At 42.4% G+C, this 12,862-nt stretch overlaps 1 protein-coding gene across 1 annotated transcript in view; it reads left to right on the top strand.

Moving 5' to 3' along the window:
• The first annotated feature begins 2,111 nt into the window (after positions 1-2,111).
• The window catches only part of PROX1 (prospero homeobox 1), a 37,323-nt gene continuing 26,572 nt past the window's right edge, over positions 2,112-12,862 (top strand). Inside the window, exons 1-2 of the mRNA XM_041477295.1 lie at positions 2,112-3,900; positions 10,540-10,647. Of these exons, the coding sequence (XP_041333229.1) occupies positions 2,179-3,900; positions 10,540-10,647 (1,830 nt within the window). The 5' untranslated portion in view covers positions 2,112-2,178. The remainder of the gene's footprint in view (positions 3,901-10,539; positions 10,648-12,862) is intronic.

Raw genomic sequence — 12,862 nt, 5'->3', positions numbered from 1 at the left:
GATTCTGCCCCTTGAAAAGCTCCATTTGCATCAGCTGGGAGAAAGCAGGAGACAGTCTTTTACATGCTGCCAAACAGGGCTTGACCCTACTCCTCACACATAACAGGATTTTGGTATCCCTGGACTCCAGGGGCATTGCTTGCAGAATGGGACGCTCCTTGATGTGCAGGTGGCAGAATTGGGCCCCTGCAACAGAAATCCTTGTTATTTTATTATTTTCATCATGAGGTAACCAAACTTAACTTGCTTAATGTCCTTTTTGATAAGAAAAGATCTCTGAAGCCAGTGACCTGATAACAGCTCAAGGTGTTGTTTGGATTTTGCATCTGAATTAATGATATTTTTTGGTTTTAATATATTTTTTATCATTCTTTGCTCTCCTGTATGCAAGGAACCAGTAATGTAAACAAACATCATGTCCCTTGCATAGCTCTCTCTGACACCAAATCTCTGAAAATTCTTTTAGTACATCCAGAATACATGAGCACAGGCTGCAAAATAAACATAATGTTTCTAAGTATTAAAAGCTTTTTTTTTTCATCCTGATTGCAAAGTAAGCATTGACTACTGTCTTGATTTTACAGATTATTTCATGCTGAAATTATGCCTATTTGCATGGATAGTCATTCTTTAAAACTAGCCACAGATGCAGTCCTAGGGAGCACGTAGATGTTTTTACAGGTGAACCGAAAGAGATGGGAGCAATTCCAAAAAGTCTGCATGCTGCCTTTGGCAATATACCCTGTTATTGTGAAGACTGTGCTCTGTTAAGCAAATGTAAAGTTTAATATTAGATAAGCGTTGCATGAAAAATATTTTAATTTTCCTCAGTGTTAAAATTTTAAGAAACAGGAAACAGTGTCTAATGCTTTATGTGCAATGTGAGTTTAGCATCACTAGTTAATAAGTCACAAATTATGTCAAGAGCCTTTTACAAAATGCAAGGAAGTGTGTTATCTTTTTATGCTGTGTTCCTGGGAAACAATGAGAGTTCATATAAAGAGAAGGTATCTTCCTTTCTCACGCAGCTGATTGATGTTATTTCTTTCATCTTTCCATATTTTTTCTCATCTTTTCTGCATGTCACAGGAAATAAGATTCTGTGTATTCAAAATGCTCCACGTAAGAAGGGCTTCACTGGGCATTTGAGATATTGTTCTTGGAGATTTTTGTGAAGCACAGAGATGTGACACTGAATATGCCTAATTTCTGCATGCAAAAAATTTAACATCATGTATTTTAGTGTATGAAATACAGAATCTTCAGCCTTTGGTAGCGGGGCTTGCTTTGAGAATGTAAGTTGTGAGAAGGGAAGGAATGTATGGGGAATTCAAAACACTGTTGTGGCTTGTCAATGGTACGTACAAGCCTGTGCTAACGAATTACATTTTGGCCTTTATTTGACCACATCTCTGTAAATAGTATAATACTGATCATAAAATATTTTAATGCATTTTTGCTTTGCTGAATAAATGTTTCCCTAATGATTTAAGAGAGGGGATTTTTTCCCCCAGTGTAAGCGTGAATGCGTCTATGATTTCTTTGCCTTTCACGTAAACATATACCATCCTACCTACAATTATTTGAAAGTTGTTTTTGTAACCTTCAAAGATTTATTTACCAGTTTTGCCTCTCTGAAAAGCAAAACTACAACTGGTTTTTTTCACATTGCAATTGATTTTTTTTTATCCAAATTTTATACAATTTCTTGTTTTAACAATAAATCTTAAATAAGGAATACTTTCATCTTCTTTTGTAACATGTATCTCAATGCCCTAAATTTAATCAATTGGTTGTCAGAGGCTGTGTTCTTCTAATCTACTCTTTCTTCTGAAGATAAACAGTATCATTTTAGGCATTTGTGCAAGAGAATCATATTACTGGTGCTTAAGCAGTTTTTGCTTTTTTAAATCTTAATCCATCTTAAACCAGTGGAGCAGAAATATTTAAAAATGTTTCATTTCAAGCAGAGTGCATAATAAATTGCAATAATTGTAATGTGCCATAAATCCCAGAGCCTATGCATTTTGCATTTTATTCAGGATTGAGGTCAGGAAATTTGGAGAAATTTAAAGAAAATGATTCATCAGTCCTTTTGTTCTGTTGGCCAGGGTCCCAGGATTCTTGAGCTGAGCCCAGCTGACAAGCTTTTGAAGATGGCACAATAACAGTCCAGTGATGCCTGACCATGACAGCACAGCCCTCTTAAGCAGGCAAACCAAGAGAAGAAGAGTTGACATTGGAGTGAAAAGGACGGTAGGGACAGCATCTGCATTTTTTGCAAAGGCAAGAGCAACGTTTTTTAGTGCCATGAATCCCCAAGGTTCAGAGCAGGATGTCGAGTATTCAGTAGTGCAGCATGCAGATGGGGAAAAGTCAAATGTACTCCGCAAGCTGCTGAAGAGGGCGAACTCATATGAAGATGCCATGATGCCTTTTCCAGGAGCAACCATAATTTCCCAGCTGTTGAAAAATAACATGAACAAAAATGGTGGCACGGAGCCCAGTTTCCAAGCCAGCGGTCTCTCTAGTACAGGCTCAGAAGTACATCAGGAGGATGTATGCAGCAACTCTTCAAGAGACAGCCCCCAAGAGTGTCTTTCCCCTTTTGGCAGGCCAACTATGAGCCAGTTTGATGTGGATCGGTTATGCGACGAGCACCTGAGAGCTAAACGCGCCCGGGTTGAGAATATAATTCGAGGTATGAGCCATTCCCCCAGCGTGGCATTAAGGGGCAATGAAAATGAAAGAGAAATAGCTCCGCAGTCCGTCAGTCCCCGAGAAAGTTACAGAGAAAACAAACGCAAGCAAAAGCTGCCGCAACAGCAGCAGCAGAGTTTCCAGCAGCTGGTTTCAGCAAGGAAAGAGCAGAAGCGAGAGGAGCGCAGACAGCTGAAGCAGCAGCTGGAGGACATGCAGAAGCAGCTGCGCCAGCTGCAGGAGAAGTTCTACCAGATCTACGACAGCACCGACTCTGAAAATGATGAAGATGGCAACCTGTCTGAAGACAGCATGCGCTCAGAAACCATGGATGCGAGAGCCGGTGACTCTGTCGGCAGGTCAGACAATGAGATGTGCGAGCTGGACCCGGGGCAGTTCATCGACCGGGCGCGGGCCCTCATCCGGGAGCAGGAGGTAGCAGAGAACAAGCCAAAAAGAGAAGGTCCTAAGGAGAAGGAGCAAGGGCCAAATGCCTTCCACCCTGAAGGCAAACACTTGGCTGAGACCCTCAAGCAGGAGCTGAACACTGCCATGTCACAAGTTGTGGACACAGTGGTCAAAGTTTTCTCATCCAAGCCCTCCCGCCAGCTTCCTCAGGTCTTCCCACCCCTCCAGATCCCACAGGCAAGGTTTGCCGTCAACGGGGAGAACCACAACTTTCACACAGCCAACCAGCGCCTGCAGTGCTTTGGGGACGTCATCATTCCCAACCCCCTTGACACCTTCGGCAGCGTCCCCATGCCTGGCGCCACCGACCAAACCGAGGCGCTGCCCCTCGTCGTCCGCAAAAACTCCTCTGACCAATCCGCCTCGGCCCCGCCGGCCGGTGGCCACCACGCCTCCCTGCACCAGTCCCCGCTCTCGGCCACCGCCGGCTTCTCCACCTCCTCCTTCCGCCACCCGTTCCCACTGCCCCTCATGGCCTACCCCTTCCAGAGCCCCCTGGGCGCCCCATCGGCCTCCTTCCCAGGGAAAGAGCGCACCTCCCCTGAATCCCTCGACCTGACCCGGGAGACCACCAGCCTGAGGACCAAGATGTCATCGCACCATATGAACCACCACCCCTGCTCGCCGGCCCACCCCCCCAGCGCCGCCGAGGGCCTCTCCTTGTCCCTCATTAAGTCCGAGTGTGGCGACCTGCAAGACATGTCCGAAATCTCGCCCTACTCGGGAAGTGCAATATCCTTTTCAAAAGATGAGTGATAATCGGCAGTGGCTGGTGGAGAGGATGAGGGGCCATGCTGGTGCCAGGGGGATTCCCACAGGTGCTGCGGGAGCGGGGTGCTCACAGAGTGCTGGGGGCAGCTTGGCGAGGCCAAATAAAACGTGTGGTGTTGACTGACAGCACTTTTTCAGCAATGACGTTCACCTAAAAAAGCCACTGGCCCTCCCCCAGCCTTTAGTCTGCCTCGTGGGGTCAGGAAGGTAGCCAAACCCATGACCTGGGTGCCAGTGGGTTTCCCTGGCTGGCAGACTTTTCCTCAGGCAGGGAGTTGATTGAGGGGGCATCACCCTCAGCCAAAAACCATTCCAGCTACAGCCAGGCCACCTTCTCTCCCTCCCCTGCCAGACCAGTGCACAATCCCTGTATGGTCTGGTCGTCTGTGAGAGTTCAGCTCTCAAGTGCATAAGGGAAATGAAGCACAAAAGACACAGGTACTGATATATTCAGGCTGCATCAAGTTCTTTCCCCCACCCAGAGGTCTGTTCCTCAGCCCTTGTGCAGCTGCCTGCTATGCATGATTAACCTCTGTTCAGCCATACACAGAAATCTTTTGTCCTAACATACACAAAGCAAATTATTTTGGAAAGCCAGAGAGAACAATTAAATATAAAACTTCAGCTGTATTAAATTTACAGGACGCTTGTGCTGCTTAAAAAAAAAAAAAAAAAAAAAAAAAAGATAATAAAATCTTTCATTTTAGCTCAATAGCAGGCTTTAGTTAGGGTGACAAATCCATCTCTGCCTTTATTTAGGCATATCCAGACACAGTAATCATCTTTTTTTTTCTTTTTTTTCTTTTTTTTCTTTTTTTTTTTCTTTTTTTCCCTGGAAACTAGTTACTAGGGGGTTTTTGGGTTGGTTTTTCTTTTTTGCTCTTTTAGCAGTAATGCTTCCCAGTCCTTCCATCTTTTCCCATAACGTGCTTTTTGGTCAAAAGGTTTTGCTTCCAGTTACAGTTGTGTTGAAAGCAAATAAAATAACGTCTATCCCATGCTAAAATTGAGGATTTTGCATGAAGAGTAGATGAATAATTTTTCCCAGCTCCAAGACCCCGGCAGAAGGTAACAGTGCGAGCACTGAGCCCTAGATGCATCTAATTTCACTCCCAAAATGAATGAAAGTAGTAGCAACAGAATAGCTCTGCCCCTCTCTGGGTAGCAGTAGCAACGATGAGGAACTTGTCCCCTTTGGAGAGGTATCTTGTGGAGGCAGATGCCTGAGGCTGAGCTTCTTCACTGTAATCTTCTAGGTGATTGATGACACTAGTGGTTTTAGAATAACTCAACATTTTCTTAAATCCTCAGGAGGGTGCTATCAGGGCTCTAGACCTGCTGATTACGTGGATTTCTTATCCCTCCCATGGTAGTGGGCACCACTGGGGCAAGGCAAGCGCTGCAGGTCCAAAGCCTATTACCACCACTCTTTGATCCAACTTGGGTCTCGTCTGGGTCAGGATTGGTGCTGTCTAACCTGTGTGAATAGTCCCATTTCTATAGGGTAAAATGTTTTGTGTTGGAGAGCACCTTCTTTAGGTGCTGGTGTTTTTTGAGAATGAACTTGTAGTGGGTGTGGTGTTTGATGTACTCTTCCCCAAAAAGAAGAGTAGAGCGTTGGTAGCAGGGAAATCTTCTCCACGCTGTGTACATTTTAAGGCAAAAGAGGAGGCAGTCTAGGAGCAGCATCACTCAGAGGTGGCCCCAATTACTTGGGGAGCTCCAAACCAAAGATCTCTCCTGCATGTTGAAATGCAAGTGCAGTGCTTGGAAAGCAGTCCTGAGGTCGACAGGAGAGGCAGCTGAAGGCAAGACTCAGGCCAGGGCAATTAATTTCTACCAAACAGTACAGTGGCATACTAATTGTTTTTTGTATTAATGTAGTTCTCTCATCCTGGGAGAGCAGTGAGGAGAGGAGAAACATGCCAAGAGTGGGAACTAGGAGTAGTTCTAGGGCTGCACTTGGTCCTTGCCACCCGTGGAGCATCTCTCCCCCACCCCTCCCATTTCTCCCCCTTTCTGCTGCTCATTCTCACTGATGCTTGCTAATGGAGCTTGTTGCTTCTGCTGAAACAGGGGTGCAAGAGTGCCCTGCTGCTCCAAGGGATAGCCAGGAGAAATGCCTGGTGCTACAGTGTTCCCGTTTCTTTTTCACTGCCCTGCTTCTTTCCGTGCCATCGGGAAGGCACTCTGACTTTCCCACCTAGGCACTAGTGCAGACTGCCATTTGTTCTGGGTTTAGATGCAGACCAGATTTATTAAATAACGCTTCTACACGTGTACCCTGGTATACAACTCAGCTGTAGGAATGGATGTTTTTTTTTTTCTAGCAGCAGCTCATGTGTCCAGGTAGCTTACAATTTTCCAAGGAAAGGCGTGGTGTGGAGGTTGGTTTGTTTCTGGTCAATTCTGTCATGGAACTTTTATTTTACATGGTTGAATGTGCCTGTATAGGGAATGTATTTCTTGAAAGAAGCAGATCTTTCTTCCCCGCAGAAAGTAACATCTGTTTTCCTGGACAATGAAGCCAGGATGAGAGCATAAGACCAGCAGATACAGCCAAGTTCAGGTTTTAGTAAACTAGCCTGGGTTTTGTTTTCTTGGATTTTATTTTTTTTTCCTAACCAACGGCTGTAAAATGTATCTGATCATTCTTTGCTGAATTGCAGAAGGAAATGGTTAATGTTTGTGTATGTTGCTAAACAAGATAAGATGCACCTGCAGTCTGAATTCCCATCTTGGTCATGAATGCAGTCTGTATCTTTGCAAACTAATCTGTTTAATCAAATATTAAGTTTTATTCAAATTCAAAAAGAAACAGACAGTGAATTGTTTTTCTGCATGATCTTTCTTTGTCATGCATCCTCTTTGCATCTCAAGAAAAATAGCCTTGTTCAGTCACAAAACATTTGCATAGATCAAAATTTAAGCACAACAGCAGTTTGTGTGCTGCTAAGACTTCTGTAAAGGTGAAGAAGTTTAGCATGTTCTCCCTGGCAGGAGGGTTTAGAAACATTAGTGCATCTTTCTACAATTTTATTTATTTTTAAACAGAATTCCAATCCAACTGAATAAGTTTCAAAGTCCCAATATGCGAAAGCTATAATTAGTGAATTACAACATTTTGAAGTGAGGAGTTATTACATCTGACTAGAATTAAACTAATTAAACTTAAAAAAAAAAAAAAAAGGAAAGATTGTATAGGAAGCTGGATAACTCCGTGCTGTTGATAAAACCTGGGCGATGAACGAATGCTTTGCAGCCAGCCAGCCCTTCTTTGGAGGGATTTGAAGATGCTCTGAGATGCAGTTACTTGGAGCTTTGCTGATTAAAAGTACCAGAGGTGTAACTTAAGGAGCAGCTTGGCTTTACTGCTGCAGATTTTTTTTACCTGATACCGCCTTACCACTTTTCCTTCAACTCAATGCATGCGTGGGCTAGAAAAGCCTGTTAGAGTGTTTGTGGGGGCTCAGGCTGAGAGTAACAGGAGTGAAAGATCATCTGTGCTGAAAAATATTTTTGCAAAAGAGGAGCATTACCGGGGAGGAGGATTGAAGTGCAAATGAATGAAGTGCTGTTGAGTGCCACCCCTGTGCTCCTCCTGTTAAAACACAGAAGAGCATGTATATGTTTTGTCCCCATATGTTTTGTCCCCAGTCTTTCACTTCCTATTTCTTAGGGCTTTCCCATTTTTCTGCTGCTGCTGTGTTAGGTGAGGCAGTGTTGTACTGTGTAAACCCACAACGCTGAGACTCTCAGGTTGTTTGAACACTGCTTTAGGTTCAGCTGCAGTACACTGTTCCTCTGATCTTTTATGTTCCTGAGCAGATGTCTTTCATTAATTTATGGATTTATCATCTTTTCTTTCTCTCCTTTCTTTTTTTCTTTCCTTTTTTCTTTTTTTTTCTTTTTTTTTTTTTTTTTTTCTCTCCTTTTTTTTTTTTTTTTTCTCTCCTTTTTTTTTTTTTTTTTTTACACCTGGCAGCTGGCTCAAGTTTCAGCAGTTATTGTCTATTTTGCATTACCCATAGAATTGAATGTCATCTGTCTTCACAAAGCTATAGCTAAGAGAATTGAGGCAAGCCACACGAGCTGCTGGGACAGAGCTTGTTTGCGTTCCATTCGGCACCCCTCCTCCCTTTACCTCCTTAATATTTATTTGTGCTCGTTTTCTTTCCTGGCCTTGAATGGGGCTTAGCTCGTGTTCGGTACAGCTGTATGTTTACTGAATCTATTTCATCATGAGTCATTGTGCGTGTGTAAGTATCCTGGAAACAGCTAGTGCTTTCTTGGAAGAACAGTTGCTTTTCAGCCCAAGCACTTAAAAAGGAAATTAAGCAATTGGTCAGTTCAGTTGTTTTTTTTTTTTTTCTTAAATAGCAATGGGTTATCTAATTCTTAGCTCTTAAGTCTGTCATTAACTGTTTTTTGCTAGATTATTACAGATCATATCTTTTATCACAGTAAAGCGTTAACCTTAGGATCAAGATATACAGATTTGTTGCATATTTGATATTACTTTAAGGCTGCCAAGTGCTTAAGAACAAGTATAATTTTAATAAAAAATGGATTGCTGGGAATTTGAGTCTCAGAGCATCTTTTAATACATGCTTCATTCAATATCAATATCCTTTGGCATTAGAGCAGAAAATATTTAAAAATCCCAAATGCAAAAGGAATCCAAATGCTTAGACAACTGTCTAATATGCTTAAATCCAGCAAATGTGAGAGGGGTTTTTTGAAGTTTAAGTCCATCCTTGAGCTTGCATTGAAAGAGAATATACACCAAACCCGATGTTAACATGTTGTCAGCGTCAGAGGAATTGCAAATTAAGGAGACTCAGGATTACTTTTTTTTCTCTCCTACTGGAGTTCCCCTTTGGACCCCCACTTTCCTAAAAGGAGCACATAACAAAATGGATTTCTGGCATAGAAGTTTTGATTTGTCTAAAACTCTTATCACTGAGCAGTAGGTGACAGCTTGCTACTATTATTTCACTTACGTATTTTGACAGATGGCACTGCAGAGTGTAATGCTCTTTTAGACTTCTCTATCAGTCTAATGGAGGTAACTGGAGGTTCTTTCAACTCTTCTCTTGGCACAAGAAGTATGTCAGTCATAAATTATCTTCTTTGTAATCATTAAGCATCTAAAACAAAATGCAAGTTCAGCTGAGCCGTTTTCCATGTACTTCCAGATAATAAGTGGTTTTTAAACTAATATTGTCAATGCCTTTTTTTTAAAATGCTACATTTTTCTAATCTAAAAATGAACTTTTTAACTGAAATAAAGGGAGAGGGTTTCAGCAGATTTCAGGAATTAGGGGAAAAGGAATTTTGCTGAAAAAGCCTAGCTAATCATCAGTAGGCTGCTGATAAAAATTAGTCTGGGTTTCCCATCCTGAGGCCTGGAGTGGGCTGTTCTGTGCTGACGTGCACCCGGCTGTAAGGCAGAAGAGGCACCTTGGCTGCAGTGCATCTGTCAACTTGGTTGACCTTCCGCCCGCCGTAAGGTGTGAACCGAGCGAAATTTTCAGCAACTGTGTTTAGGAGAAACAGTCCTTAGAGAAGCTTCTGGGAAGAACCCTTAATTGACCTTGTGGGGGCCACATTGATTTTCTCCACGTGCGTCTTCATTTCTGATAAATTATAAAGCCATTAATTTGCTGAGGAAATGGCAGGGCCAGCCTGCGGCACAGATGTGACCAGAGCCGTCCTAGCACGCAGTTCACAAAAGGGAGCCAAGAAGCTGGGAGAAAAATCAGCAAGCCGAGATTGTTATGGTTAGCTTCACATTCCCTTGGGAACTCTTTTAGTTGCTTCTGTTTACAGATCTAAAAGGTAATGATGTTTCCAGGATAAATAGGCTGCCTTATAGGGTAAGTGGCCATTTATTGATCTGCTAGCCCTCATGTATTGATTGGTTAGCCCCAAATACAGCTCCGTTCTCCAAGGAGTTAACTGTGTAAATCAGGAGGTGACAAGTTTGTGGTAGAGGGATTCAGCGGTGAAGGGGCTCTGCCTGCTACAAATTTCACTTTGATTTGCAGGCAAGCCACTGGAGCAAAGCAGCAGCAGGGCTAGGGAGATCTACCCAAGATATTAAAATTTATCAACACGCATGGAGCAGGTGAAATGTGCTGTCTGTGTAAAACTGCTCAAAATCATACAGTGCGTCTGATTGTCTTACATGCATTGGTTTTATTGTGTGCAAGTAGCACAACACCGAGAGGAAAAGAAACTTTAGCTGGCATTGCAAAAGAGGAGAAAAAAGCTCCCGATAAGTTTTCTGCGGCACATGCTTCCTGCATTTGTTTCCGTAGCAACAAGTGAACGTACATATGGTACACAATCTGTAAACTTGCAAGGTCCCTGAGACCCAGCACCTAAACTGCTAGGAAGCACAGGGTTAAAGTAACGTGGCCTCTCATCCTATGTTTGCCTGTTTTACAGAAAATTGCAGCGCGGCAGTTCAGATGTTAATACTTCCTCCTGTAGTCTGGGGAACCATAGAGTATTTAACGGGGCGCTTTCCTAGCTCTGTACATTCAGAAACAGCTTTCTCAAGAAAAGAATTTTCCTTTACTAATTCAATCCTACATGCAGGAAGGCTTGTCACCGAATCACTTGAAAAAGGCCAAGCTCATGTTCTTTTACACTCGGTACCCAAGTTCCAATATGCTGAAAACCTACTTCTCAGATGTAAAGGTAAGAAAATCTCTTCCCCCACCTCTCCTTTCTCCTTACTGCATGCTGTGTTTTCTCACAAAATGGTATTGTTTTATCATGTTAGGAATTAGTAATATTTCTGGGTACATAAAGGTTACATCCTGACCTTATTCACTTGTTCTTCCTGTTGAGGTGTACCCTGCTTGTGCCTGGGTGAGGAAAGGGAATATTTCTAAATCTAAGAAAAATTGAAATTTCAAAGCAAATTAAGGATAATTATTACAGTAAATTAAGGGGTCTTCATTATATATCCTATTAAAAAAGGAGATTTTTGTGGTGGTAGAAATGTACTTCCAAGAACATTTTGGAGCAGTTTTCAAGTGCTCTCTCATTGTTTCATTTCGGTTGGTTTCTTCATATTTGTGCTTACATAAGCAGAGTGTAGAATCCCTTTCTTTCTGTCAAAAAGAAACAGTACATTGAAATTCTCCATGCAGAAGCTGCTTAAAAACAAAAGTGATGATTGTCTCTTATTTACAACTTAATTTGTTGTTGATGCAGAGTACACTGAGCATAAGGAGGATGAATAAAGTGACAGATTCAGGCCACATTATTCAAATGAGGATATGAAAGCTGTCGACATACAGCTGCATCCTCCCTCATTCTACAGAATATTAGGACCTCCTGATTTTTTTTTCTAAAAGTAATTGTTCCTTCACATCAACTTGATTTTGTGTTAATCATCTAAGTTTTTTTTAAAAAAACCCATAGATTGTGTTTTAATGATTATAATGGTATGCATGGTGTCATTATCTAAGTAACTTTATAAACATTACATTAGCTTAAATTAGTTTGTTACATATTGTTCCCCCCCTGCATGTCTCCCCCCAAACAAATTACAGAAATTCTTTTTTTAATCACTTTTGGGTTATAGTTTTTTCAGTCTTAGTGGAAGATTATCCCACAGGTTGTGAAGTTGGCCCAGTTTCTGCTGATCAGTTTTCTGTGGTCAAGTTTCTTGGCAGTTTTTCCCTTTATTTTTTTTCATTTAATGTTGCTTGCACATCTCAATTCGCTCCTGCCCCTCACAGCCGTGTCCTTGGAGGTTCCTCTATTCAATGCCATGTGCTGAGCGGATGGTGACAACATTTATAAAAAGGAGGGGGGGAAGCAATACAGGCACTTCCTAGGCTAAATGGCTGGTCAAGAATCATTAAACACGCACAAAAAAAGCTGCAAATGGTGCAGCGGGCCAAGTGGAGGGTTTGCTCTCAGAGTGGATCCACCTGGAATGGAAAAATAGGAGGGAGTGTTTTAGGCAACACTGCTCCGATGAGGTGCCACAGGCAGTGCTGGCAGTGCTGCTCAGGAGGGTCTGCTCTGGAGCTACTCTGTGACTTTTCCCCTGCAAGTTCACACAGCCAGGTGTGCTGAAGTGGTGATATTTTTTTTGCTGGCGTTTCTGCTTTATTTCGAGTTTATAAGAAGAAACAAACTAGTTTGTTTGTGTGCACATGGTGACTTTGTCTTCTGACAAAGTTGTGTAAAATACAGAAATTTACTTTAGTTCCACCTAACATTTATACAGCACCAGGAGAAACCCAAAAAGGCTTTACAAACCCCCAGTTTGGGATAGAGTCATTTGTCCAAAACCGATTGCATCCACTTCCCTGGGGACACGTGACAGCCACACATGGTCAGCAGCACCAGAGAGCCAGGGATGTAAATATTCGATATACTAATCTTTTCTTGAGCTTTTCCATACCTTTAAATGCTTCAAAGTGCTTAGCATGTGTTTGCAGTTTCTAGAGCCAAAGGATGCTCCCCCTTTAGCCCACGTGCAGTCCCATTAGCTTCACCCCTCCTTCTTACGGAAACGAGAGGACATAATTTTGTTTAAATGGAGCCAGAATGTCCTTGTGGTTTAAGCAGGTGTCCCCTACCAGTGCCGACGGGGACAACTGCCTGCCACTGGAACGCTCTCATCCATGAGCTGAGAACACATATGTAAATAGGTACCCTAATGAGACGTTTCCATGTGCTGCGCTGGCCAAATGTTTGGTTCTGGAGATTGTGGCTATATTAATAAAGATGTATGCGTAACGTATAATACTTGAAGCAATCGTATTTAATTTCATTACTAATTGCCCTTAAAAATGAAAAGAAACTGTATTAGCACAGTGATTTATTTCAGAAATTTAAATAGGAGAATAAAGCTTGGGAACAATTTGAATATCAGGGCCAGGCCCTCAGG

The sequence above is a fragment of the Pyrgilauda ruficollis genome, unplaced genomic scaffold (assembly GCF_017590135.1).
Source record: "Pyrgilauda ruficollis isolate IOZ18807 unplaced genomic scaffold, ASM1759013v1 scaffold4, whole genome shotgun sequence".
NCBI lineage: Eukaryota > Metazoa > Chordata > Aves > Passeriformes > Passeridae > Pyrgilauda > Pyrgilauda ruficollis.
Note: the sequence above shows the minus strand (reverse complement) of the source record. Positions and strands in the feature narration are given on the sequence as shown.